At 47.9% G+C, this 25,944-nt stretch overlaps 9 protein-coding genes and 1 non-coding gene across 10 annotated transcripts; 5 read left to right on the forward strand and 5 right to left on the reverse strand.

Annotated features, from left to right (window-relative positions):
• Positions 1-32: 32 nt before the first annotated feature.
• On the reverse strand, positions 33-646 carry BKA55DRAFT_535211 (Redoxin; the record flags this gene model as incomplete). The annotated part of the gene is made up of 3 exons (XM_046189681.1): positions 33-209; positions 260-462; positions 523-646. 3 exons carry the CDS (start codon positions 644-646, stop codon positions 33-35), a joined length of 504 nt encoding a protein of 167 aa, XP_046054009.1.
• A 2,031-nt stretch (positions 647-2,677) lies between these two features.
• Positions 2,678-3,508, forward strand: BKA55DRAFT_685745 (HD domain-containing protein; the record flags this gene model as incomplete). Its single annotated transcript, XM_046198842.1, has 3 exons — positions 2,678-2,717; positions 2,768-2,909; positions 2,965-3,508. 3 exons carry the CDS (start codon positions 2,678-2,680, stop codon positions 3,506-3,508), a joined length of 726 nt encoding a protein of 241 aa, XP_046054010.1.
• A 2,168-nt stretch (positions 3,509-5,676) lies between these two features.
• BKA55DRAFT_590610 (uncharacterized protein) lies at positions 5,677-7,141 on the forward strand (the record flags this gene model as incomplete). The annotated part of the gene is made up of 4 exons (XM_046195114.1): positions 5,677-5,711; positions 5,799-5,871; positions 5,932-6,367; positions 6,423-7,141. The coding sequence occupies 4 exons, from the start codon at positions 5,677-5,679 to the stop codon at positions 7,139-7,141; spliced, it is 1,263 nt and encodes a 420-aa protein (XP_046054011.1).
• A 1,015-nt stretch (positions 7,142-8,156) lies between these two features.
• BKA55DRAFT_590611 (fumble-domain-containing protein) lies at positions 8,157-9,664 on the forward strand (the record flags this gene model as incomplete). Its single annotated transcript, XM_046195115.1, has 3 exons — positions 8,157-8,474; positions 8,540-8,819; positions 8,871-9,664. 3 exons carry the CDS (start codon positions 8,157-8,159, stop codon positions 9,662-9,664), a joined length of 1,392 nt encoding a protein of 463 aa, XP_046054012.1.
• Positions 9,665-9,745: 81 nt separating this feature from the next.
• BKA55DRAFT_244192 (uncharacterized protein) lies at positions 9,746-10,251 on the forward strand. The gene has a single exon (XM_046185324.1). The coding sequence runs from the start codon at positions 9,826-9,828 to the stop codon at positions 10,180-10,182; it is 357 nt and encodes a 118-aa protein (XP_046054013.1). The 5' UTR covers positions 9,746-9,825; the 3' UTR covers positions 10,183-10,251.
• A 20-nt stretch (positions 10,252-10,271) lies between these two features.
• BKA55DRAFT_535215 (uncharacterized protein) lies at positions 10,272-10,790 on the forward strand (the record flags this gene model as incomplete). The annotated part of the gene is made up of 2 exons (XM_046189682.1): positions 10,272-10,559; positions 10,617-10,790. 2 exons carry the CDS (start codon positions 10,272-10,274, stop codon positions 10,788-10,790), a joined length of 462 nt encoding a protein of 153 aa, XP_046054014.1.
• Positions 10,791-11,388: 598 nt separating this feature from the next.
• Positions 11,389-11,479, reverse strand: BKA55DRAFT_t62. Its single transcript has one exon. It is a non-coding gene; the product is annotated as a tRNA-Pro (tRNA).
• Positions 11,480-11,951: 472 nt separating this feature from the next.
• On the reverse strand, positions 11,952-12,250 carry BKA55DRAFT_685748 (uncharacterized protein; the record flags this gene model as incomplete). The annotated part of the gene is made up of 2 exons (XM_046198843.1): positions 11,952-12,095; positions 12,164-12,250. 2 exons carry the CDS (start codon positions 12,248-12,250, stop codon positions 11,952-11,954), a joined length of 231 nt encoding a protein of 76 aa, XP_046054015.1.
• A 457-nt stretch (positions 12,251-12,707) lies between these two features.
• BKA55DRAFT_558402 (uncharacterized protein) lies at positions 12,708-14,862 on the reverse strand. Its single transcript, XM_046191868.1, has 6 exons — positions 14,482-14,862; positions 14,251-14,386; positions 14,086-14,187; positions 13,962-14,037; positions 13,832-13,912; positions 12,708-13,781 (listed from the first exon to the last, which is right to left on the reverse strand). The coding sequence occupies exons 1-6, from the start codon at positions 14,498-14,500 to the stop codon at positions 13,128-13,130; spliced, it is 1,068 nt and encodes a 355-aa protein (XP_046054016.1). The 5' UTR covers positions 14,501-14,862; the 3' UTR covers positions 12,708-13,127.
• A 285-nt stretch (positions 14,863-15,147) lies between these two features.
• Positions 15,148-25,330, reverse strand: BKA55DRAFT_502257 (uncharacterized protein; the record flags this gene model as incomplete). Its single annotated transcript, XM_046186908.1, has 16 exons — positions 15,148-17,383; positions 17,436-17,916; positions 17,964-18,438; positions 18,489-19,730; positions 19,783-20,022; positions 20,072-21,347; positions 21,394-21,653; positions 21,728-22,365; positions 22,418-23,128; positions 23,440-23,749; positions 23,801-23,861; positions 23,908-24,350; positions 24,402-24,683; positions 24,736-24,997; positions 25,064-25,203; positions 25,253-25,330. 16 exons carry the CDS (start codon positions 25,328-25,330, stop codon positions 15,148-15,150), a joined length of 9,135 nt encoding a protein of 3,044 aa, XP_046054017.1.
• Positions 25,331-25,944: the final 614 nt, after the last annotated feature.

Consider the following 25,944-nt stretch of genomic DNA (forward strand, 5'->3'; position numbering starts at 1 on the left):
CTATCCCTTTACGCATTGCAATGCAACATCAGTTACAGCTGGGCCAGGACACCCAGGGCACCAGACTTCTCAATGCTTCCAGGCTCCTCATCCCTTGCAGCGTACACGACCTTGCCTTGGTCGACAATAATCGCAAAGCGTCCAGTTCGCTCACCGATATTCCAGCCAATGGTTTGGGAGAACTTAGCATCCTTGTCAGACATGAAGAGCTGGTCAGGTTAATCTTGTGATGCTGTCTTGTTGAATTAGAGAGACTCACGATCTTGTCGTCGGTGACACCGTTGGCCTTGGCCCAGCCGCTCATGACAAAGGGGTCATTGACAGCAATGACAATGACCTGATCAACACCCTTGGCCTTGATCTTATCGACGTGTTCCAAGTAGGAAGGAATGTGAGAGCCGGAGCAAGTAGGGGTGAAAGCACCTGGGATAGAGACAAGAACGACCTTCTTGTTCTTGAATTCTGTATTACGAGGCGTCAGTATGCTCGAATGCGACGAGACTTGAATGTGAGATCACATACCTTGGCTGGCGTTGAAAGGAACAGGTGTACCACATGTAGTGAACTCGGAGGTTTCAGGCGAGGGAGGGATATAGCTGAACCAGACACCCTCTGGGAAGTTATCACCGGCCTTGAGCTCAGACATTTTGACTTTATTTAAGAGGATTTCTGTGTGTGTGGGTGTAGGTTGGGACCAGGGGCAGAAGAAGATGTGTATCGAAGTGTGAGGAAGAGAGAATGAATCACACCCAGTTTCGAGGGAATCTATAGAAGTTATATCGTCCTTGCCTTCCACATGTTGACAGTGCCGCTCTTTCCCTTGGTAGGCAGCCTACGACTCGCTACCCCGCCGTTCTTCTCAGCCTTTCGGAGGTCAATCGGAGAATCAAACGGCATTGGCGTAAAGAGGGTCACCGATGAGGTCAGTGAAGACCTGTGGGGATCCTCGGAAAGCGGTCGGCGCGTTCGACGCGGCCACGGTGGAACCGCTATCGGCCGCTCATGCCGCACTGGTATTGAGACACGCAGCACCTTGATAGAGACCTGGTTCTTCCCAGGGGTCCATTTGGAATCATGGATGTTAAAAAGTCAGTGCTCTAGTTAAGGTAGGGGAGGCAAGAAAACTTTGGACCTTTATCCTAAGCGACAAAAAGATTTAGGTAAATTTTATATAACTTAGTGGGTTCTTAGACTAGTTATTTTTGGCACTCTTATTAAATATCAGAAGCTTTCTTGCTCCCTGAGGGTCTAGGTATGAATGAGAACCTCGACACATGTTCAGTTCTCTAACCATGACACATCCTTGAGATGTCCACCTTCACGATGTTGTCAAATGAGGCTCGGCGCCAGCTTCGGCAAGCGAGATGCCAGTCGGCGCAACATTCGTCATCCAATTCAGAATCTGATAAGATTATCAACATCAGAAACATGATAATCAATAGAGAGTTCAGGTGGTTGCATATCATGATTCCAAATGGCCACACAACGGTGATTAAGTTAAACAATACTTGATTACTGAATGATATCCAAACCTACAACCCAAGGCGTGTGTTTCCTTTTGTGATGCGGATGAGACTCTTTCGTGTCACTAAAAGTCACCCAGCTGTCAAACCATACTGATGAGTCCTGGTATGGTTGGGTACATTACGTAGGTATGGATCCATGTATATGTGTAGCCCGTCATAAAGCATAGGTATCGCTTTGTGGATGACCGTCAACTCATAGCCACGACATCGGTTGACTTGTTTGGTAGTGAAACCATCAGCCTTATGTGATGTGAGCCATGTATAGAGTTTTCTGCGAATATGTTTTGCTCAACTATATTAAGCATCTCAGCCGATACCTAAGTCAATCGGAAGGCGCAAAGCCACGCGTAGCATTGCATCTAGGAATGAGAGTAATCAACTTCCACTCAAACTACTATATCAGGCCAGTATCACATGAGGAACATGCTGCTTTTGCTGATGGACAAGCAAGACTAGTTGCGTTGGAACTAGCTGCTGGAACATCCCAAAACATAACCACGACAGTTACCTAAATGGAATCAAACAACCTGAAATATTTTGAGACTCCAATGCTCGACGCCATTGTCGGCAAACTACTAAATGAATAGTATGTTCAATATTCATATCATCCCGAACGGCTGCGATAACGGTTATAAGCTGTAAACCTACCAGTGATGTTGGGTCGACTGGGCTATTACCCTGGACCTGAGCTCTTGTTTTTGTTACCTTGTACCCTCCCAGTCAAATGGACAACTTATGACAATTACTCAACCCATTCTCTTTTGTTATTCTCTTTCGTCTTCTCATAGTTATGTAGAATATCGCCTGGTCGCATGGTGATTATAAGGGGTAGTGTGTAGATCAGCACAAAGTTATAAATAATGAGTCCAGTACGGACGGAATTCACTGCCTGATGCCCAGTCATAGAAATCTGCAATCGTTCGATCACTTGCTTTTGTCGTTTATTTATGCCCAATGAAAAACATGCTCTACCTACCTGCTGATTGCCAGTCGACCAGAAGATTCAGATGCTTGCCCAGTTCAACATTCATTGGCACACGGACCGAAGTGTCCCGGAGCGGGGGAACACGACTTGCAGGAACCAACGACGTCGATATCTGATATTCTTCCCGTTATAAGCAAACCCTAAATATCACCAGACATCAAACAAAATGCCTGGAGCAAGTTCAGAGCGACCAGAAGCCGGCTCAGGTATACACATCTTTTCTACATACGAAGTGGTACTGACGACCAATGATTAGAGACCGGCGAAGCATGGACAGTCGAGAAAGCCTTGAGTCGCAATGACCTGGTCCATATATCAGATTCACCGATCTCCTTTTTTCACCTTCTTGGCGCTCTCAAGACAACGAAGCGTGAAGGCTGGAAGAGACATGAAATCGCGTAGGTTGCGTGCTGTTTGTGAGTATCGCTTACCGAGGGGCTCACAACTTCCCAGTCCCGAGTCGGTGGCGGATCATTCTTATCGAATGGGCATGATAGCAATGTTTGCACCCCAGGAACTTGATCAAGCCAAGTGCATGAAGATGTGCCTTGTTCACGACATTGCGGAATCTGTCGTGGGCGATATTACCCCTTTCAGCGGTGTTTCCAGGACCGAAAAGGGTAGAAGAGAGGCCTCAACCATCGCGTACATTGCTAATCGCTGGTCTGGACCTTACACTGCCGAGATTGAGAAACTATGGCATGAATTCGAAGCTGGTGAAACTCCGGAGGCTCAGTTTGCCCAGGATATTGACAAAATCGAGCTCCTTCTACAAGCAGTGGAGTACGAAAGGGAGAGCAAGAGTGAAAAAGATCTGGGCGAGTTCATGGGAGTTGCGCGGAAGTTACGAACTGAAGCTGGAAAGGCATGGGCAAATGAAATACTGGGAGATAGGGAGAGGTTTTGGGAGGGTCGACAACACTTGAGGGGAGAGCATGCCCAGCAGGGAGGGCTCTCTGAAGAGATGACAAAGGCCCATGATGCATATTATGGGTAGCTGAGGGACCGGGTTCAACAATCCTTACATCTATCAATAGTTCAATTCTCTTACATTGACAAAATTTGGTGGCTGGAACATGGATGCTAAAGAAAGCATCCCGACTTGTTAACGTATTCCATAAGAAAGAGCAACGAATTCTACCCGACAAACAACCTATGAATCCAAGTCATTTGAAACTTATTGTTATGGAAGTGTTTCCTAGCTAGCTTGGGGCGAACATGGATATAATTTAAATCATATAAACCACATACACTGAATGGTTCAGCTAGAACTTCAAACAGCTCCTTTCCCGCGAGAATATAGCACCTAACAAGGTTGTACCATATACGGCATATGCCACACGAGCAATGTGAGACTGAACATCCAGCCTGCACGGCATGATGCCTTCTTAAAAATTAGAATTACGAGTGAGAAAAGCAATTGCATGACCTATCATTTTCAGGGCAAGGACGGGCAAGTATCACGGTATCAATAAATTCATGCACGCACCCAAACTACCCTCCATTAGCAACATTCTGTTTCCTGTGCGTCATTATTGCAGCAGCAAGGGATGAATTCACAGTTGCCAAGTACCAAGATTAGCTTGTTGCAAGCTAGACAACTTCAAACGTGCCGCAATTGAAAGTCATGGTTGATAGGCTCGAGTTTCAATTGAATAAAAAGCCTGCAGTCTTCAACAAGCAAGTATGTCTCATTACATTCCAAGACATTATTCTCGCATACATTGAATAATCGCAGCCATCTCGGAGAAACGCTCGTTTAGGCTATGTTTGCCTAGATTACCGAAAACTCGGCGACAAGGAACAGGGGCCAGGGGCGGGACACTTCATTTAGCAGCGATCTTTCAACTGAAGCTAGGGGCAGCTGGAATTGACTTGTCAAATTTCATTGCGCGTCTCGTAAGTGGGCCACTAAAGCTATCCAATTCTGTTGGCTTTGGTTAGCTCAGGACTAGCCCTCGACGTTGTTCAGGCTACTCCTGCCCAGATGTGCTTCACAAAAGATCCTTGATGTCAATGGCATTGACCGTTTTCACGGGTTGTCCGATGATCATGGTTCTAGCGCCAGCCGCAAGCAAGAAACTTCAGTTACACATTCCTCACCTTAGTGATCAGAGAGGCGGCAAGGATACCTGCCGCTCACTCTATGCCCTTTCTGGCGGACAAAGGCATAGTTAGGTACCTAAATTAGCAGAGAAGGATACAAGCCGAGAACAATCCGCTTCTTCTCCCAGTAATCTGGGCTGGCTTAGGCCCAGTGTTTGTGCGAAGCCACACCTAACCTAAGTGTGACTTCAGACCGTCGACCATGTCTTTTTGGACCTGATCCTCCGCCGCCAGTAAGATCTTCTGGATCGTATGTGAAGTCCAGGCGCCCACTAAGATCTACTAACCGAAAATCAAGTGCCAGGCTCATCCTTGCTTCGGAAGTTCATCCGATCTACTTACATGATTACCAAGAAGAAAACTTCGGCTGAAGCTGAATGGGCCTTTTTAATGAGCTGTTTATGCGACTCTTGCGCTCATACCTACAAAGTAGTCGTCCAAGTTTCAGCCAACATGTTGGTGTGATGGTAACTCGATAACTTGGAGGTCAATGCGAAAGGTGGGCGAGCTGAACAGGTCGAAGACGTTGTGCAACCCATTCAGCCGCCTACGGTCTTCCCTGATTTCCTAGCGGTTGTGGTGCGTACCGTCCGTGTTCCTGGAGAGGCTACGGGAATCGCAGGCCATGGCTATCCCAAAAAGGGATTAAGTTTATGGGCAGCAAAGTTCATTGCTGGTGGCTTTCTGAGATGGCCAGCTATGCTTCCCCTTACAGGACGCTCAGGGCTATTCTTACTGGTAGGCGGTCTTCTACGTTAATAAGGCTTGTCTGGGAATCCAACGTATTTGGGTATCGTGGTGCCCCGATTTCCTGGTCCCCCCTGGACGATTTGTCACTTGTGTTTGCCTCTTAGCCCGCCACAGGCTATCCATGACGACCAAGAGTCTTCTTCTACGCTAAGATGTCATCCTCCCCCATGAAGTTATTTAAACCACACACTATCCCCTCGCCTTTGGAAGCGTTGTGTGACTTATAGGCCATCTGCAGTCGTCGAGTCCTTTTTTCCCTTCTCATCACTCATTGAATCTCCCACTAGTTTTCATCTTATCCCATTCAGCATGGGTCTTCTTTCGCTCACTTACACGCGCCCAAAGCATGTGAGCCATCAATCATTCCTCAACAGCACGAGCAGCGACTCGCTGTCCGACGCGGAAAAATCCGATGCCACGGATGATTCCAGCTCTTCTCGCTCCTCCACTGGAATACCAGACTCGCTGTCCTTTGACAGGATCATTAGTGGTGGCACATGCCCTGTTAGTAAAGAGTTTATTTCTTGAATTCACCACAAAGCAGCTTACTAACTGGGCATCAAGCCTATGACTGTCCGTGATTTCATGACCTACCTCATCTACGTGGAACATGCTGCCGAGAATCTCCAGTTCTATCTCTGGTTCCAGGACTATGAGAAGCGCTTTAATGCGAATCCAACCACAGACGTCAAGCTCGCCCCTGAGTGGACTAGGGCTATGCAGGACGAAGCTATTATCAAGATTCGTAAAGAACAATCAGATAAGATGCGAAAAGAGCCTGAGGCAGCGGCCATCTTCAAAGGTAGCGACTTTGAGAAGAAGACCGGCAGCCAGGACCGGAACATGAGCACTGTTGATCCCTTCGCAACACCCCCTCAAAGCAGCAGAGGGGACGAATCCTCGATTTATACGGCCTCTTGCACAATGAACTCACTCAATGCAATGAGTCATCAGAGCCAAGCGTCTGACGCTTTCAAAATGGCTGGTGCGCAACAGCCTTGTAAGTCGATTATCCCGCTCTTGGAACGACTGCTGAACCGCTGACCCCTTATCAGTCACGATCCAGCCATTTCGAGAAGAGATTAACAGAATGATCTCAACATATATAATGGAAGGTGCACCTCGGCAACTGAATCTATCCTCTTCTGAACAGAAGGCGGTTATTGTAGCGCTCTCCAAGACAACTCATCCCAGCGCTTTTCGAAGCGTCTTCAAGACTGTTGATTCAAGCCTTCGGCACCAAGCTCATCCCAACTTCATCCGATGGTCAATCTGCAATGGAAACCCTGCCCGCGTGTTCTTCGCTCGCTCACTGGGTGTTGGACTCATTGCCGCAGGCATCATTGTTGGGCTCATTCTCACCCTAAGCAACGCTGGTCGAGGATACCGGGCATTGGCAGCCATAGCCCTCGTTCTTGGCATAAGCACACTTGTTGCGGCCTATAAGGGCATGTGTGTCGTTCTGCATGGGATGCATCACCGCCATGTCAGGCCATGGGAGCTGTTTGTGGACAGCGAGAACATGGAAGATGCGCAGAAGCAGAGTTTTGACTCGTTCGGGTCCAAGAACAGCTACGAGGATGAACCTTGGGTCGTCAAGTACGAGAAACGCAATGTTGTCCGCAAAGTGTTTGACCGCGAGGTCTGGATTCAGGAGCCGGCCTTGCGACAGATACAAGACACCATCTTCATTCAGGCGATACTCGCTTCAGTTCTCCTGGGCGGCATCATTACAGCTATCTTTGTTGCTGTTCCGGGAGGCCATTTCTTTTGATCGCTCGAAGAGCTTCGTGTTGTTCCTGTCATGGCAAAGGGGCTACACTGCCCCATGGCCATGTTTTAATGCATTCCTTTGAATTTCTCATATTGACCTTTACCTTGGTCTCAGCTGCGGATACCCAGTTTGTTTGTGGATGTGGGCGTTTGGGAGGAGTGTCCAGGAGATTCCCGAGTACATCTTACTGTGAGCAACTTTGTACAAAACAGTATTGATATTGCTTATAATTGACACCATAGTTGGTAACATAAAACTCTACCGCTCTTGACGACTGTGGCCTTGAATGCCGCTCCGTCCCGTTTACTAAAGCCGACGGCAATTTAGCCAAGCTCGGCATCAAGTCATGACCCCTCCGTAGCCGGGCCATCGGGACTGTCAAACTCGTGCATTATGATGCGGGTGTAAGAATACTTGCATTGCATCTCACCGTGAGCAAAAAAAAAATCCCCGAAAAAGAACGCGCGTAAAGAGAAGCCAATGCGACGCTATTCAATTGTAGATCTTCTCAACAGAGAGTGCAATTGGCGAGAGGTCGGAGGAAAGGAGCCAATTTCGCATGTAAGGTATCTTTGTTGAGCGAATACGTACCTTTTGACTCCTTGTATTTTCTGGGGAGCTTTCCCCAGGCAATCCGGAGCCTCGGCCCACCGGCTTTTGGAGAACTGAAATGATGAACGACCACTATCGATAAAGGGTCGACCCCATTGTAATATTCAAGTCTCCCCATCCGATTAGAGCCCCTCCACAGCGATTTATTATATGTTAAGGTAGTTGACCTCCTTATTGCCTATCTCCCCCCGTTGCTTCTTCTCCCTATTTAATATTTCGAATATACGGCCAAGTTTATTGCCGTCCTCCTATATATCATCATAATCCAGGCTCTGCAATAACTTTGCGCGGGTATTGGCAATCTGCTCCAAGGCCCTTCAACTCGAACCATCCCCACTATCTATTTACCCCCTCTATCCCCTCGAACGTCCATCGAGCGTGGCACGAGAGACATAATCACGCTATGACTCCCGCTTCGGAACACGAAGATGCGATTGCGCAAGAACTCCAAGCTCCGGCGCATCCTTTGGACCACAAGCGCCGCCGTACTATGACGTCGACCGACGAGATAGACAGCACCATTATCCGCCCTGGCAGTGTCCGAATCAACGTCAAAGGCGCTTTCATCGTCGACCCCGATACGGCGACGCCAGCCTCTGCCTCTGGCGCAAGTGCGGGCGGTGCCACATCACATAACGGCCGAATGAGCCCGACGCACCCCGAGACGAGCGACATCAGGTTACCATACCACACTGCGATTGTGAGCCATATTGCGATTGACGTACGTATATCCGCTCTGAATCACAAGGAGGGAAGCGATGGCTGACGCGGTGAGGGTCATTGCAGATTGGCGGATCGCTTATAAAGCTCGTTTACTTCTCGCGCGAAGTTGATTCTACGGATCCCGGCGGCCGACTGAACTTTCAAAGCTTCGAAACAGATCGCATTGATGACTGTGTGGAGTTTATGCGACATCTGCGTGATAACCAACTTGTCAATGGCTCACAACCGGGAGAGTTGTGTGTAATGGCGACGGGTGGCGGCGCATACAAGTATTATGACAAAATTCGAGCCGCACTCGAAGTGGACGTGTCGCAAGAGGATGAGATGGAATGCCTCATCATTGGTGAGGGACTTTAATCGCTATCAAAGACGCTTTAACTGACCGTTTTTCTAGGACTCGACTTCTTTATTACCGAGATCCCCCGTGAGGTTTTTACCTATTCCGAAACAGACCCCATGCACTTTGTCGTGCCACAGGATAATATATATCCTTATCTGCTCGTAAATATTGGCTCAGGTGTCTCGTTCCTGAAAGTTACCGGACCACGATCATATCAGCGAGTTGGAGGTACATCGCTTGGTGGAGGTACTCTCTGGGGTCTCTTGTCTCTTCTGACTGGCGCGCGAACCTTTGACGAGATGCTTGAACAAGCCGCACACGGTGACAACGCCAACGTCGATATGCTAGTTGGCGACATCTATGGAACAGACTATGGAAAGATAGGGCTCAAGAGCACAACAATCGCTTCATCTTTCGGCAAAGTTTTTCGTATGAAGAGAGAGGCCGAATCAGCAGCCGAAGATGGCAGATCTGCTACACCGGAAGACGCATCCTTTAACAGTGCAGATGTTTCACGTTCTCTTCTTTACGCCATTTCAAACAATATTGGTCAGATCGCCTATCTGCAGTCCCAAATTCACAATCTCTCAAACATTTATTTTGGTGGTTCCTTCATCAGAGGCCACCGTCAGACCATTAACACATTAAGCTATGCCATCAAGTTCTGGAGTAAGGGGGAGAAGCAGGCTTATTTCCTTCGTCATGAGGGTTATCTGGGAGCAGTTGGCGCGTTCCTTAAAAGGAAGCCCAAGAATTGGGGCCGCAAGGGAAGTCTTGAGGGCATGGACGATATTGCTGAGTTAAGGAGGAATCTCCGCGAAGGGGCACCCAACTCCAGCACACCATAAACTTCAAGGAGCGCACTAAGAAGTCAAACAATATCAGGTATTCCCAATTCCAGCAATCCTAAAAGACATAAAACTACTGGAAGTCGACTTGGAGTTGCGTCAGGTCGACTTGTTAAGCAACAAACAAATGTGGTTGTATCACCTTTCACAGGCAGCATTTGATGGCGCAATATCTCAGGTGTTTGGTACATATTTTCGGGTTGGCTATCGTTTTTCTTTCACTGGGGGCATGGGGCATTGTTCTACGGAGAGTATCGGCGACGGATATGCATTTTGCTTCTTTGTTTAGGGGTCGGGGAGCTGTATCAAAACACAAAAGGGTAGCTACTTTAAATGCAGCAAGCTTCTGGTCTTCTGTCGCAGTATTCGTTTTGCGATTATATACCAATGGGATTTTGGCAAGCTGCTCTTTGATCCAAGAAAGATGTTTATCGTTGTACAGCATATGTGCTTGTTCTTGGTATCAAGTTGAAGATATAGAGGAGATCCGCCAAGAGTATGATGTCAAATGTAAATAATTTCCAGACATACTTTTATTGAGTCAGTTTTTCTTTCTTCTCTTATGTCTTCTGCAAAATGCTGTACTGACGATATCATCCAACTTAGCATGGCTCAGGGAATTGCAGACATCGGCGATTGCCTCAGAATGCCTTATCTTATTGGCGCAACTCAAACCCAATTTTACCAAACCTATCAGGAAGAAACATTCGGAACTTGCCATATATTTGACAGACCTGATATCTGTTGGGAGACTGAAAGCTTGAAATCCTTATCTGAATGGGGCTGTGATCCGGGCGGTCCATGCTGCACTTGCGACTGTGACTGTCGGCCTGCCCCGAAGAGCAACGCACAGCCAGGTGAATACTTTCGCACCTCCCAGGATAATACCGCTGCTGTGAGTAACCAGTCGAGTATTCGATACCTTGAGATAACTTGCTGATCGTGTATATAGTCTTACGGCAATGACAAGACCTCATCGTCAACGCACCGCATGTCGAAGAGATACACCGGGAGGGGTAACAAAGAAGATAGAAAGCAAGGCGTACACAAAGACAAGAAAGAGAAGAACAAGGGGGATGGGAGCAAAAACAACAAGAGAGGCACGTCAAAGCGACGGTCCCACTGAGGAGACTGATAGCAACGAGGGGGCTTATAAATAAAGACACGAAGATGGTCATTATGGCCTGCTATTGCTTGTGTCATGGGGGAGACCGAGTTTAAGTTACATGGTAGTTAATGCAGTAGGACTTCCCCTTGGCAACCATCTGACATATCCCTTTATTTCCGCAGTCTCACACATGGCACCGCTCACCTGAAGTGGAATTGTTAAATAAGGCTGATTTAAGCTCGACGAATCACACCTTTAGCAGACACTCTAATCCATAAAGGGAACCATCAACTTCACTCCACCAGTTTAGGTGTAGTTTGTCACGCGCCAGATTCAATATGGTTAATATGCCGAACATGTAACTAAGGTAGCTACTGTAGTAGCATCACCGGTCCTGAAAAAAAAAGGACGATGAATCAGAGTTATGAAACAATCAAGGCTGGCTAACATTAGAGCAAGGACTAGCAGTGAAATAAATATCCTTAAAACACTGTGCCTCCACCCAAGCTATATTAATGAACGATGGCTATCGCATCAGCGAGACAACAATGAAGCAGCATGTAGCAGCAACATAGAAGCAAAAGGTAGGTCCCAATGATAAAACAACAAAAGTTAAGGGTCTGGCCGGGGATTGAACCCGGGACCTCTCGCAAGCTATGCTGTAGGGTTTTCCCTAAGCGAGAATCATACCACTAGACCACCAGACCGACGAACAGGACCTGAAGATCCGCTTATTGTTTTGTTGTTGGAGACCGGTTTGTTATTGTGAATTATATCTCGAGCTTGTGGTCGAAAACGAACTTCCCCGCTGGGGTATCTGTAGTGGCTAAGATCTCGATGTCTTGCAGATCAATGTTAGGTTCGGCTTTTCTGGGAGTACGGTTCCTCCATCCGAAACTCAATTGGCCGAGAGCATTGTTGGTGTGTAACAAACTTGACCAGACTCAGAGTTTGCATCTGCAGAAGCACCATAGCCAGGGGACGACTTACAGACTCAGTGAGATCACTCATCCGCCCACGTCAATCACAGCATCACAGGCATGGAACTCGCAAACATCTGTTGTGGTTCATTTCTTTGTATTCATTTTGTTGTGGTCATGACTCACTTTACCATGCAGTCATTAGGTATCTTTCATCCTCTGCTCTCTCATTTCCTCTCAGATGTCAAGCTCTCTGCTTCTAATTACCCTGTCCGACATCCTTGCCCTGCTTGATGCCCTGGCTCTGACCTCCGCTGGCGGGAGCATCCTGGAGACCCTGGCCATGCTCGTCCTTGCCCTCGGGGAGATCAGCGGTCTTGTCGGCGCGGTCGACACGGTCAGACTGCAGTGAGGAGATTAGTTAGCCAAACGCAAATCTAACGATGTGATGGTTTTATTGACTGAACTTACGTCGGGCTTGCCAACACCGTGGGCGATGTTGTGGTCGGCAGCCTCAAAAGGGCCGTTGTCAGAAGAACCGTCTCCGTTGCGAGGCATTGTGATGTATTTGTGGTGGTGAAGTGTTTGGAGTGTTTATAGGCTGGATGTGGGTGATGTTTGAAGATGAAGAAGGCAAATCTTTGTTGAGTGCAGAGAACTTTATTTATATTTTATCGTGCGGGACCCCCTCGTAGTCGACACTGATTCAACATCGTGATGTGATGAATCGACGACGTCATTCTGAACAACGTCATCACGATGGATGCCCTGGATGCTGTTTATGCCCCTCGCTCTCCGCAGCGGCAACACGCCGTCTGTGGGGAACAAACACAGGCCAGCCCCCGTCTTGTCCTGACGGGAGCTGAGCAAATGCTCCTTGATGGGACCTGCATGAAATTATCCACCGGAATGCCCAAATAGTCGGCTGTTTCCATGGTGGATTTGAGTGAAAGAAGCCTGGCACCTGACACCTGGGCAGCATCATGGCCCATCCACAGTTGCTATTTTAGTTTCATGTGAATATGAACTTGGTGGAGCTGAATCTACTAAATACACTACCGGTACCTTATACATATCTGCTGACTTCTGCCACCAATTCTATTGAGTTCCAGAATCCATGATTGGCTCAAGAGACTCTGCCTAGGTGATGGGACCACATCTTGTCAGAGCCGCACACGTCACAGACCCCAAACGACTCAATTATTGCTTGCCCTGAGTATCATGTATGCATTGCTAAACCGTCCACCTCCACGAAATTACCCTTACCCATCAGTCATAGTAATCACAAAGAGTTCTCAAACAACGTGTAACCCATGCTTCAGTGACCCGACCCTAAGATCTCAACAATGACAACAAATGAAACTATCACAACCTTTCCTGCGATCTACACAATATAGGCACTTGCCGTACCCGGTGTCGGAAATAAAACCCTCAATCAAGTTTTGCTGGGACGGCCGCGGCGAGCTCTGGTCCTTGGCGCAGGCTTCTCTTGTTCCTCTTCCTCAACAGCGACATCTTCCTCAGGGGTAGCCGCCTTCTTGGTAGCAGCCTTTCGTCCTCGTTTGGCGGGAGCAGGCTTTTCTTCATCCTCCTCGACCTTCGGAACAGCTGCCTTGCGACCTCGCTTGGCAGGAGCAGGAGCAGGAGCAGGAGCGGAAACTTCATCATCGCTTTCGTCCTTGACCTCCTGAGCTGAAGCTCTGCGTCCTCTCTTGGCAGGAACAGGCTTCTCCTCAGCATCGGATTCATCCTTGACCTTCTGAGCTGAAGCTCTGCGTCCTCTCTTGGCAGGAACAGGCTTCTCCTCAGCATCGGATTCATCCTTGACCTTTTGAGCTGAAGCCCTGCGTCCTCTCTTGGCAGGAGCAGGAGCAGAGGCAGCAGTCTCATCCTCACTCTCATCCTTGACTTTTGCGGCTTTGCGGCCACGGGCCGGCTTAGCACCAGGCTTCTCCTCCTCATCCGCCTTAGAAGCCTTGGATGTTCGAGCCTTCTTGGGCTGCGGCTCGTCCTCGTCCTCCTCGTCGGCAGCCTTCTTGCGTCCACGCTTGCCCTTGGCCTTGGGCTTCTCTTCATCCTCTGCGGCCGCCTGAAAGGTATTAGAATCATCAACAGTATGCAGTAATATTCAGGACTCACAGTCTCCGCGGCAGCCTTCTTCTTCTTCTGTGTTGCAGTCAAATGAATGCCCTTCTCACCAAGCTTGTTCTTCTCGGGGTCCTGGATGAAGTTAACCACTGTAACTGGCGATACAGAACTCTATACATACCCCTTTGAAATCCTCAGGGTCAATGAAGCCCTGATTGACGCAGCGGCGGACCTTCTCCTGAATCTCAGGGTGTTCGCTATCGCTGTCAGAATAATGTGGATATAAAAATGAGGCTATGACTTACCCAAGCTCATCGTACCCATCGATGAGGTCACAATCGAAGGACCCATCAGGTTGCTGGCATAGTTCACGGACATTCTCTAGCTGTTGACCAGAGACACAGCCCCTGATAGGCACCTTAGTATCAGCCATCTACTATCAGCACAACTGATGAGTTACAGATACGTACCAATGTTTCCATGACCAACTTCCATGTTCATTGATGATGACCCAGCTACCAAAACGCAGAGTGCCCTTGGTGACTTTGTCGCCGTTCTTCTTGCACTCAGTGTCCTTGCAAGTGGCGCGGTTGTTGGGGGATACCTCTAATATATCGTGAGCGAACTACTCAACAGAGCAGACAATACAGGTGCTGCAGCGTAACGCGCTCGTGAGAGACGGGGAGTTTTGGGCGCCTTACCGATACGATATTCACCCATCTTAGGGGTAGTAGAAGGTATGCTACGAAAAATTGAGCGTCGAATAGAGTGGTAGAATGAGAAAGATGAAGGATGCAAATAATGCTTTGGCTGGATAGCTCGTTGCGCGTGCGCAAGGAAGTGGGGAAAAGAAAATGGATAATGGAAAGAAAGATGCTAGGAAAAAACTCTTTTTCGTAAAGCGAACAAGAGATTATATACACAAGCTCCTTCTGGTGCTCTCTGTGAATTAAAAACAAGCAGACAAAGTGCGATAAGGTGAGATGAGTGAGTGAAGAGTGACGGTGGGAAGTGCTGCCAGCTAAGCATTGGGGAAGTACGGTGCGGTGCGGTGCGCGCGGCCAACGCGTCCCCAGCATGCGAGAGTCGCATGGCTCCTTCTTCCCCAGCTTTCCGCCTGAAACGATATGGAAGGTTACAACCAATAGGTACGAACGTTGCTAAACCAACAAAGAAAATGAAAAAAAAAAAAATGAAAAAAAAAAAAATGAAATAAAAAAATAAAAAAATAACAAACAGAACGACCTGTGATTTTACTATTTTATCCTGTGACTGAAGGCCAATTGTCATAAAGGCGAACCGATTCTACTTTTCTTCACCTTTTATCCATAACATGCCTTTTCACGCATTTCTCCCTTTGTTCTGGTTTACAGAAACGGACACCAGCCTATATACATTGCAGCCAAATTTCTTGGATCAACCGCCTGTTTGATCAATTCCTCCACCTGGCCTTCAACGCCCAAAGGAATGCTCTCAGTTGGAAGCAAACCCCTAACTTTACGCTTGATACTGTCTACAACGCTCTGCGGCTGCAGCTTGATGCCCATATCTCCTCGTCGATGTGCTCGTTTCTCCTTTTGCAGATCCAACGTTGGATCGTAGATGAACGCCTCTAGAATCGTCATCAAAGTCTCCTCTTGCTGACGAAGAATGCTCAGAGTCAGCTCGCAAGACTTGCGAAATGGCCCTTCGTAACCGTATATACCCATCGCAGCCACCATGTTGTGAGTAAGTCGGAACGGCACTCTTTCAGGTTTGGCAAATGTTAGACCCTTGTCAAAGAGACAATTGAAATCGACGTGAAACACTCCACCATTACCCTCCTCCAAATTCACATTCTCACCATGCCTGTCGCCAAGGCCTAGGATGGTGCCTACCATAGACATGACAGCACACGACCGTGTGTACTTAAGACGTGCAGTAAACCACGCGGACGGATTAGGGAACTGTTGCGTGAACCACAATTGAAGCACCGGAGGGAATCTCCCCAGGACCTCATCGGTAAAGATCCTGGTTTTGCCGTCTGATAAACATGCTTCATCCATGAGTTGCTTAAGAACGGTGTAGTCGGGATAAATCTTTCGCGAAGCATAAAGGTTAATGAGAATGTCTCGCATAGTCTTGATTCCCGGAACCCATTCAATAATTCCGCACTCTTCATTGAGCGGAGTCACGGCATATGTTCGAATGTAAAGCTGTCGCCGGCTGGATTCGGCATCTCGTTTCAATGATCGATTAATCAATCCGTTGAATTCCATAAGACGCTGGTCAGTTCGCAAGTCATCCTTGGGTTTGATGAGAAGCATGTAACTTTTGCCATCACTACCTCGTGTCGTAAGTCGTCTTGGCTTAGCCAGCGAGCTCAGCACGAGAACATCATCCAGAAAGGAATCAATTGTAACAACATCTCTAGAAAATGCCTTGTGTTTTTTAACATACTCTGACACAGCCGGTAACGTTGCCGTCAAAGAGCTCTCGACAGGCACGACCAACGGGCATGGAGTACATTTATGATTGAATCGAAGATCTCTACCCAGGCTGGCATGGACAGTCTTGTTGCCCCGGAAGTCTCCGTTTTGGCACGCAAGAAGCAGCTGTTCGGCTAATTTCTCTCCCATCCTGAGCAGGTGTTTGAAATCGGTCGCAGAGCCCTCAACTTTCTTCGATATGTTCCTGAGTGTCTGAAGGATCTGAGTGCCCCGTGCCTTTCTCTCCGACACTTGTCTTGTCGTCATGATGCCAATAAGGCTCCAAAGCGCTTGCCGAGGATGAGCTTCCACAACCTTGGCAATGATATGTGTCAGCCGGTCGAAAACATTCGAGTTGGGGTGAGCGATGCGTGCAACAATCTGTGGCAAAGCTGTGTAAAAGATATACGCCGGCAGCCTATGGATGTATTTGTCAAGAAAAGAATGCAGAAGATTGAGCTGCTCAACGCGTCTTCGGTGGAGCTCGCGAGATAGCGATGCTTTCCCTTCTGGTGCTCTGTCTACTTGGGCACCAAGATCAAGCCAGAGAGTCAAAATTCGTGGGAGAGTTTGGTAAAGGTATTTGGTGCCCGAGTTAAGTGAGCGGACATAGTTCTCGATGACGAGTCTAGCGACCTCACCGGTGATGTAGTTGTCGCTCTGGTCATCGGCTTTGAGCGGCTTTTCAGCTTCGAGGATCTTCTTGTAATGACGGCCAAGGTAATAATGCCCCTTTTCCCAAGTCGAGAAGGTCTTGGGTGGCTGCTGATATTTTTCACGCAATGCACCAGCATGCGTCTGCCCGGCGCTATCAAGCCATTTGGCAAGCAGTAGCTGCGCCCTAGCCGTCAAAAGCTTCTGCTGTGGGCTCAACTTGCTTGAGCTCGTGCTGGTTGCTGTCCCTGTTTGTGTCATGAACTTGTTGCTCTTAATTGCTCCCTGCAAAACTTGTATGGCCTTTCGGTGTTGATCTTCTCTCCAAAGAAGCTTGGCATTCTCAATAGTAGCCGCATCATCGCCCAGCTTTGAAGCGTGTAGAACAGCGTTGAAAGACTGATGAAGCGAGTTCGACTTCCGTGCAAGGCGTGCACTCGAGAGCCATAATCCAGAAATGTCCAAGTCAGTGAATATAGGTCTGTATTGGTAAGCATATGGGCTGGTAATGGCTCTTGTATATTGAATCTTACCTAGTCAACTCCATTGTGGCACGGCGAATACCCAGGAGATATTGCTTGTCGTTCATGTAAGCGCCTATAATTTCGAGTCTCCTTTCTAGCAGGGCTGCTGTCTTTTGTCGGGCGACCTCGTCACTCGCTTTTGTTCCTATTATGATTTCCACGTCCGTAAGAACATGTGACTTGAGGAGGAGGTCATGGCAGGCTTGTAGCGATGAGGTGGATGCGGCGTTCATCGATGATGAAATCTTGACCCTTATATCCTTCATTATCTTACTGAGCTCTTCAGGCTTGTCTTTAGCCCTCAGCTTTTCGAAAAGGGTCGCAATCGATATGTTGAAGTCTTCAATAGGGTCGCCGCGAAATCGTTTAGTGAATTTGGCAAGGCTCTCCCACCTTCCTGTCACCCATGCCGCCTCTACTGCATAAGGCATGATCCTGTTGTCCGTAGATGCATCTGTGTGCATACCCTCGATGTGATTCAACAACCCCTCTGTCAATAATTAGCTACTATCGGGACAAAAGACTGAAGTACCCTACCGTGCTGACCAGCCTGCTTCAGGCAATGAAGCAAGTCGATCTGGATATCCGTGTTGACAGGGTTCTCAGCCAGTTGCATCTCGTACCAGTTCTGAACAGCAGTCCATCTGCCTGCTTTGCGATGGCTCAGAATCTGTTGGTTGATGTCAAGAACTTGTAAATGAGCTGAAATTCCATCAAGGCCATCGGGCTCATCGACATTGGCATAAATATCTTGAAGTTTTTGTAAGAGACGGGTACGCTCCCCTGGTTCTTTCTTCCTCTGTTCCATCTTGTGGGCATGTTGCTCTAAATGGAAAAGGGCACGGGCGTATTCATTACAGTCGACAGCCCTCTGTGCTATGAGTTCGGCTGGAATCAGATCGAGAGCCTCCTGCACTTGAGCTAGTCTCTCCCTGTCAGTTTCAGTGAGGCGACCAGCTGCTCGCCTGGTTTGCATCCATCTCATTGCATAGTCTACAACGCGGAAGACAAGCTAGAGGCTAGTTAGTATATGTCAAAAGAGTAAGGTATTTTGAAGCCTACATGACAGTATCGCCGCATATCCTCCTTCTCCTGATACGATGCCGTCTCAGCAGGCTGATATTGCAAAATAGCAAGAAGTTCCCCGAGAATATCGTCCCTTTCTTGCTGTGTGGTCCGAGACCCTAAAAGAGTATGCAGGACTATATAGGGAAGGATGAATTCTGCAATAGAGAGATCTTTGACGCGAATGACACGCGCAAGGGGCTCGAATATCAAGTCGGCAAAGGGCGTCTGGCCCTTGCGTAGAAGGTCCAGAACGTAAACTCTCAGCCAACTCGGATAAGGTCTGCCAGGACGAAAGAGCGGATACTCGATCTCGGTGTGTGGCATTGGAGCAACGACATACCGGGAGGCCAGAAAAGGGGCCACCACTTCCCGAACAGTTTCTGGCATTGCAACCCATTTTCGATAGATATCGTTTCCACCTTTCATCCCCGAGTTTTCCATGGCACATGCAGCTTTGATGTCGCACCTGCCCATGAGTTCCTGCATAGCAAAAGACAAGAATCCCTGGAATTTAACATCAGTTGTAGATAAAAAAGCTGGCACCAGGGCCTCTTCCAGAAGAAACAGAACGAAGTCCGTAGTTTCTTCATTCGTCGCAAAATTGTTCAAGATGACGATTGATCGTTGTTCTCTCACAGTCTCGATCTTACTGGGATCCAGGCAACCTATTAAGCCCATTGCTTCTGTGCATAGGCGCGCTATGTCTCCTGGAAGGCCGCTGTATTTACTTGCACAATCCAGAAGCGACCGCATAAGTGCTACAACGCCAATATCTGACTGTAGACTAATCTCAGAGGTGTGAAGGGCCGCTTGGTTTTCCTGAAGGTATGGTATCAATTCTGTCAATGCTTGAAGGGCAACACCGGAGTTTTCATGGCAGATTCTCTCGGCGAAAGCTTCCAAAACATCTTCAACTGCGAGTGCTGCTGGTCTATGCTGATCCAGTTTTGTCTCGATGTCCTTTAACTCTGGAATGTGTCTGAGCGAAGGGAGTTTGACGATATACTTTGCGACAAGGGGATCAAATTCATCAACGAGAGACTTGAGCATTTGCTGCGCAAGTAGAGCCGTTGACTCGTTCAAGAAGGGCCAGTAACGGGTGACGACGAAAAATGTTGTTTCTAATAATGCCTCGACATCTGCCTCCTCAAGGTGTGTGAGCATCGATGCCCAGCACGAGAAGCTTGCTTCTCTCAGTGCATCTTGTGCCAGCGTCGAGAGTAAACAAGCAGACATCTAGTAATCCAGTCAGTATTGCCATTCAAGACCGTAAATATATGGCACATACTTGCGGTCTGGCTGTGCTTGCATAACCCCTTGACACCCTGATCATTTCCTCCATGGCCCGAATGTAGCGCCGACGCTCTGGGTCAGGAAGGCTCTGGTCATTGATGACATCGAAGAGACATGCCATGAGGCCAAGAAGTTGAGAATGAATGAACCGAGCAGTGTGGTCCGACTTCTTAGCTCGGGTTTCTTTGTTTGCTGGGATTATCATTTTCGCCATGGTGTCTAAAGCTTTGCGAACCTGAAGATATATAAGCTTACGCCAAAAATTGTATTGAGGTTTGACTTACTGGTGCCTTTTTTGTTTCATCTGCATCGCCGGCAGCTTTAAGTAACTCTATAACGGTGAGCACCGGTTCCACTTGAAGCAGGTTGACAAGGGGCTCAGTTTGAAAATGTGTCGATAATTCATCGAGGCGAGATTTTGCGAAACTAGCGATATCGTCTGTATCTTGAACCAAGAGTAAGGCAAGGGTTGCGGCTAGGTTCGCAGGGTCGATTAATGGTAGCCAAATTTCTGACTCCTGTCGTGCCTCTGCAATCTTTTGGATAACGTCTTTTTGCTTGTCAAGCACAAGCCAAGGCAGTGCGTGCGTTTGAATCAGGAGCAGTAACTCGTTGACTGACACTTGTAGCAACTCAGCAATTGTCCGACTCATTTGAGGACGTTGCACCATGTCCTTGGTGGTCATGTATGCTAAGTTTGGCCAAAAAGGCTCGAAAAGCCTACGGGGGGTTACTCGACGAGCATCAGCTAGATTCAATAGCTCATTGAAGGCGCACGCTGACACGATATTGTTGTTGCTTCCCAAGTATTCCAAGAGCTTAATGAGAACCAAGTTAAGTTCGTGTTCCCAGACCACTGTTCCTAGTTGACCCCACGCCATAATAAACGTTTCAGTTAAATTAGGCTGGTTCTTGTCTGAGATTGATTTCAGGAATGCAATCGAGTTTTTCCTATTGCGCGAGATCAAATCTTGCCTTTTCATGGGAGAAGATCCATTTGATGCACTTGTCTGGAAGTTGCCATCTGTAGAGACCGCTTGAGCTTGATTCACTCGTGGGTTCCTAGCACCATTAGCTTCTGCTGGGCGAGCCGGAAGAACCATGTTGGAAAGAGTTGGCTCTGGCCTAGCCAAAGAGAACGTGGCTAGAACTCGCCCGGCAGCTACCCGAAGCTCCCTCACTGAGCTGTTCAAGGACTGAAGACACCACTGGCCCAGCCCAGACGTTTCCAAATTAAGTATTTCAGTATCCTCGCAATGGAGAACCACTCTCCTTATTGCCAACATGGCAGCAACCCTTGGGCGCCGAGATTCGGCAAGGACGGGAAGCCGGATCAGTTTGATAAAGAGTGCCTCGATTCGAGATTTATGTATGGTTGCTCCATGAAGGGCTGATCGAACTGGAAGTGCATTGTGTTCACAAATGGAGCAGGCTGATTCTGTCACTGCTGCTTTTTTATAATCGATCGTCTCGCTGCCACCATCTGCCACGCAAGATATCCGCGATAGCAAATCCAGTATGAGACATTGATGTGATGTGTCGGTCTTTGGAAAGATTTCCCTACTTCAGTAAGCATTTGTAAGGTCAAATTAATGAAACCACTGACAACACTTGATGCTCAAGATTAAGAAAGTCATCGTCCACATCTGCAAGCCCTAGAGCGTCCCCCAAAAGTCTCATCAGGACCGCCACAGGGCTAGGGTCTGCCTGTGCTATTTTTCGGCGTTTGAAACGATCTTGTGAACTTGTGTCGGAAGGCTCGTAACTCAGCGCCAAAGTCTCGATTATCTCCCGCACTTCAGAATCCTCAAAATTCAGTGGGCGTAGGTTTGAGGAGAGCAGCTTTGGCCTGGGATTGAAATTGATCTGTCTTAAGGTCTGTATCACTCTCTTCTGGAGAATTAGTTGCTGATGGAAGAATTGTGGAGGATTTAACCCACCCAGAGATCTGTTCCTTCAGGCAGAGAAGCATAAAACATCGAAGACTCATCTACAATGCCGGAAACCGCTAACCGGCCAATCGGTGTGTTTTCAGTAGTGGCCGCTGTTATTGCAGCTAGAGCCATACAGTATGTATGACGCGTTTCCTCATCAATGTCTAGCATTGGCATGGGATTGAGGCTTGTCGCGATCTCACCACAAAGCAATATCATGAGAGTGATGGCCTTTTTGTGGACTGAAGCACTGATGCCTTTTCTTTTCAGCAGTGCTCGCTCGATTTCTTGGGCCAGTTGGAGAACATAAAGCGATGAGGCAGGAAAGTTGCTACCATAACGGGTCTGAATAACTCGCATGTCCCCTAGCACATCAATCAACCATACCGCACTCTCTGAGAAGGATGTAACATTATCAAAAGCCTCATCTGAAGATGTAAGAGGATAGGCCACTGCTTTGCAAAAGCTGATCAGCTGCTGCAGCGCTTGTGGCATTCGGTCAACAGAATATGTAAGTTGGCTTATGAAGGGTGAGTCCTTGTCGACGTATCGGCCGAGAGCAATTTTAGGAGGCAGAGAAAGTGGTTTGAAACTTTCTTCCACAGATGGGACTACCAGGGGGTCTTGGAGCTGTTGAAGAGTATCTGTCAATTGATTGTGAGTTGCTGTATTGCCAAAGCCGAGCCTACTACTTACGAGATGTGATGGTACGCAGATAGAATAAAAATGAGGGCGCCATATCCCACAGAGTCCAGTTTTGTGCTATTATTAGTATTGTATACTGGAGGAAGCCTTCAATTGCTTCTGTGAGTTCAAGGCACTGGGAATGGCCAAGAAGTCTAAGCAGCTGAGGAAGAAGCCAAACCCATAATGGCTCCCGCCCTCGGAACATGTACTCTTGCTCACCCACTCTGTGTTCTAGAACTGCTGGAGTTTCCTTGATAGAGAATCTGAGAAAACTGATTGCCTTGAGGCCTTCTGTCCGTACTTGTGCTCGGTCAAGAAACGGGTCGTCTAATCGAATCCCTTCAAGAACAGCTCTTGAGTACACGTAGATAAGCATATGATTATGCTCAACTCGATCCTCTGGCGTCTTAAGAAGAGTAGGATCATCTTTGACGCGTTGTATAATAGCAAAGAAGCCTTTGAGTTCACTGTTCTCATCTGATTTGGAGGATTTCGTGGATGCTGAAATATTCTCCACAAGCTGCGCAGCTAAGGTTGATGGGGGAGGGCCGGCGGCGAAGTTACCGGCCGGTTGCCCATGATCGGATACAGCCGCCCTTGAATGCAGATTAGCCGCCATGATGCATACAGCATCGTTGTGTGCGGCTGGATCTCGTTGCTTCACAAATGGATGATCAGGGTTGTTGCTGTATCGTTTACCAAGGTACGTAAGTACCTTACCTTATGGAGGACGCGACTGCGTTACGGTGGGGCGACGCGAGATCACATGATCAACCATCTACCTAGGTAGGTGGTCTCGGATCCATACCAAGCGACATTTCATTAACGGTTGACATACAACGACAAGGGTTCTATATGTGGTATCGATATATGATCTCACGTACTCTTCTTCTCCTTTCTTCGGCTTGCCTGACTTCGGAACTCCCCTTCCGAGCCTAACGTTCATAGCGAACACTGATCATGTCGTGTGTTATTCCTAGACGAGCACGGCTTAGCATTTAGTATATCAGAAACACTACGGAGTTCCTTACCTCCAAGTTTGACTGTGTACGTGATCTCTGCTGATCCGTACACGGCTTCGATGGCCCCTTTCAAACAATAGTACCGATGCCATCCCATACGTCTGATCTTCGCGGTTCTTTTGACTGCTTCTGGGATCTTTCTTAGATCAAGTGAGAGCGTTCCGATGTGCTGCGTAGTTTCATCGAGATGGACAGGAGCTTTACCGTCATTATTGTTGCTGTAAATATCGATCTCGGTTTGTGGCACATGGCCAAGCATTACCGGGAGATCGCATTGGTATTCTATTCGCGACGGTTTGCCTTCTGGGTAAGACTCACCCTTTCAAAGTCAGTTGCAATTAATACGAAGTTTGGAGTGGAATCAAAATACCTTCTGAATAAACCAACACATTTCTGAGACGACTGTTTCTTGCTCCTTTTCGGACCAGAACCTATAATCCGTCAGCAACGACATTCCCAGAGAAAGTTCATACGTACGCTTCTTTGGGATTGTGTTTCATCATATCGTATTTCGTCATCAAGCATGTACCGTACGATCGTCTTGCAATTCGAGATGCAACTTCTACCCGAGTTCCTGCGGGCTGATATCGACTGAGCCCATGCATTGCGGCACCTTTTACCACCGCCGTCCAGCCACTTTCTGGTTGAAGAACGTCTGTTCGACTAGATATTGCATCACGTACGCGTGATTTTAAATATCGACTTTGCCCGAATCCTCCAACCATAATCACAGCGGCGACACCATCTCCTGCCATCTTGATCTGTTCCTTGATAAGACACACGACATCTTTCATGATGGGTTCAAAGATTTTGGTCTTCATGTCGTCTTGTGTCATAGTGTATCGGTTTCGTCGTAAACCAAGACTGGGCTCGACTTTAAGAGTCAAAGGTTCGCCCTTCGGAGAAAAGGTCTTCTTGAACTGTATCTTTCTGAGCGGACTGGCTTGAAAATAAAACTTTGGAAATCTTACCGACTCAAACTCGTTCAAAGCTGTTACGAGTCTCTCATCAGTCCAGTACTTATCTCCATGAGTTTGTTTCAAATGCCGACGAAAGCGCATATTCAGCATGGAAGAACCGCACTTCCCGCCTGTACCCTCTGTGACTTCTTTCACTTCAACTCTGCCTATTTTGGTTACTTGATAAGAGATCAAGTCAACGGTACCGCCCCCCGCATCGCAAACAACAAATTTTCGACCTACTTGTAATGTAGAGGGGCTAAGGGTCTTTAGGGTGTATAATGCGGCTGCCTCCTTGTCATTTGTTAGCACTACACTCTCCTCTGCAACTCGAAATTCGACCCACTGGTTCTGATATGAGCTGTATCCTTTGATTACCACAAAATCCTGCCATGGCCGCGGCCTGCTCCGTCGATTGCTTTGCTTTTGGCGACCAAATAGCGGGGACTGTGACGACAAAGTCCATGGGTGTTGACTTTACCACACTCGACGATAGTCTCTTTTCAAGTAGGCTGACAAAATGCTCATGGAGGCATGATAGGTAGACCTTGGTCAGGTCTTTTGCTGATTCTCCATCCTTGGTGATCTGAGCTGGGTCATCCAGCTTTCTAAAGAAGTCTGGTCAAAAATGGCAATCGGACTGAAGACACAGTAAGACGAACAGCTTGAAATACCTGATCCTTTTCGCAGATTCGGGAATCTGAAATCCCCACTGCCACCCAGTCGCTACTCTTCGTAGCTCAGTTGGTACTTTTGGACTGCTCCTCGACGAGCCGGCTGAAGGCCATTCTGTCAAGACATGTTGAACATCAGGCTGTAAGGGTTAGCAAGCTCACCTCGAGAGATGGTAGGGTAACGCTTACCCGAGTTGTGTCAGCCCAAGCGACACCTGAGTATGTCGTTCCAAAATCTATGGATACAACGATTCTGCGATTACTCATGACCAAACTACTTTCTAAAGGTTTGCTTTGATTGTTTCATTGTCGACTATTTGTGGTGGAACAGTCAGGCATAATCTTGTGATGTAGAGATATGGAACTTCTCTGCCCAAAAGCTCATTCGTGAAAATGCGGCTTGCCCCAGAATTTACTCATACCGACTCCCAATTGGTTACGATAGAAACCAGCAGGGCGACGGAACATTCTTCACCAGCACCCGACGATCTGTTCTGTGACTTTGGACATGGTTAACCATTCAATCTGACTCTTCGGGCCTCATTTGTTGTGTGGGACTGGGGTTCTTTGGGCCTGGCTCATCCTCACCGACCAGCTATGGAGCAATGGGCACCACTTTGACCACCAACTTCGGCCTCACACAGGGCTTTCAATCGAGTGGGTAGATGGAGTTTGGGCACCGCAGACTTGGCCTTGAATAAAAACTCGGCACAGTTACAAATGGCTGTAACCCTGGTAAATCCAGGCAGTGGAGCATACAGTGGCCGCCTAAGCGGCCTAACACGAGACCGACTTTTGATGTCGTACAGCTGGAAGACTTCTGAATGCATTAGGTACCCATCACCTGGCGCCTAAACGAAACCATGCTAATATCCAACCGC

Source organism: Fusarium redolens (genome assembly GCF_020744475.1).
Source record: "Fusarium redolens strain MPI-CAGE-AT-0023 chromosome Unknown BKA55scaffold_3, whole genome shotgun sequence".
NCBI classification, from domain to species: domain Eukaryota; kingdom Fungi; phylum Ascomycota; class Sordariomycetes; order Hypocreales; family Nectriaceae; genus Fusarium; species Fusarium redolens.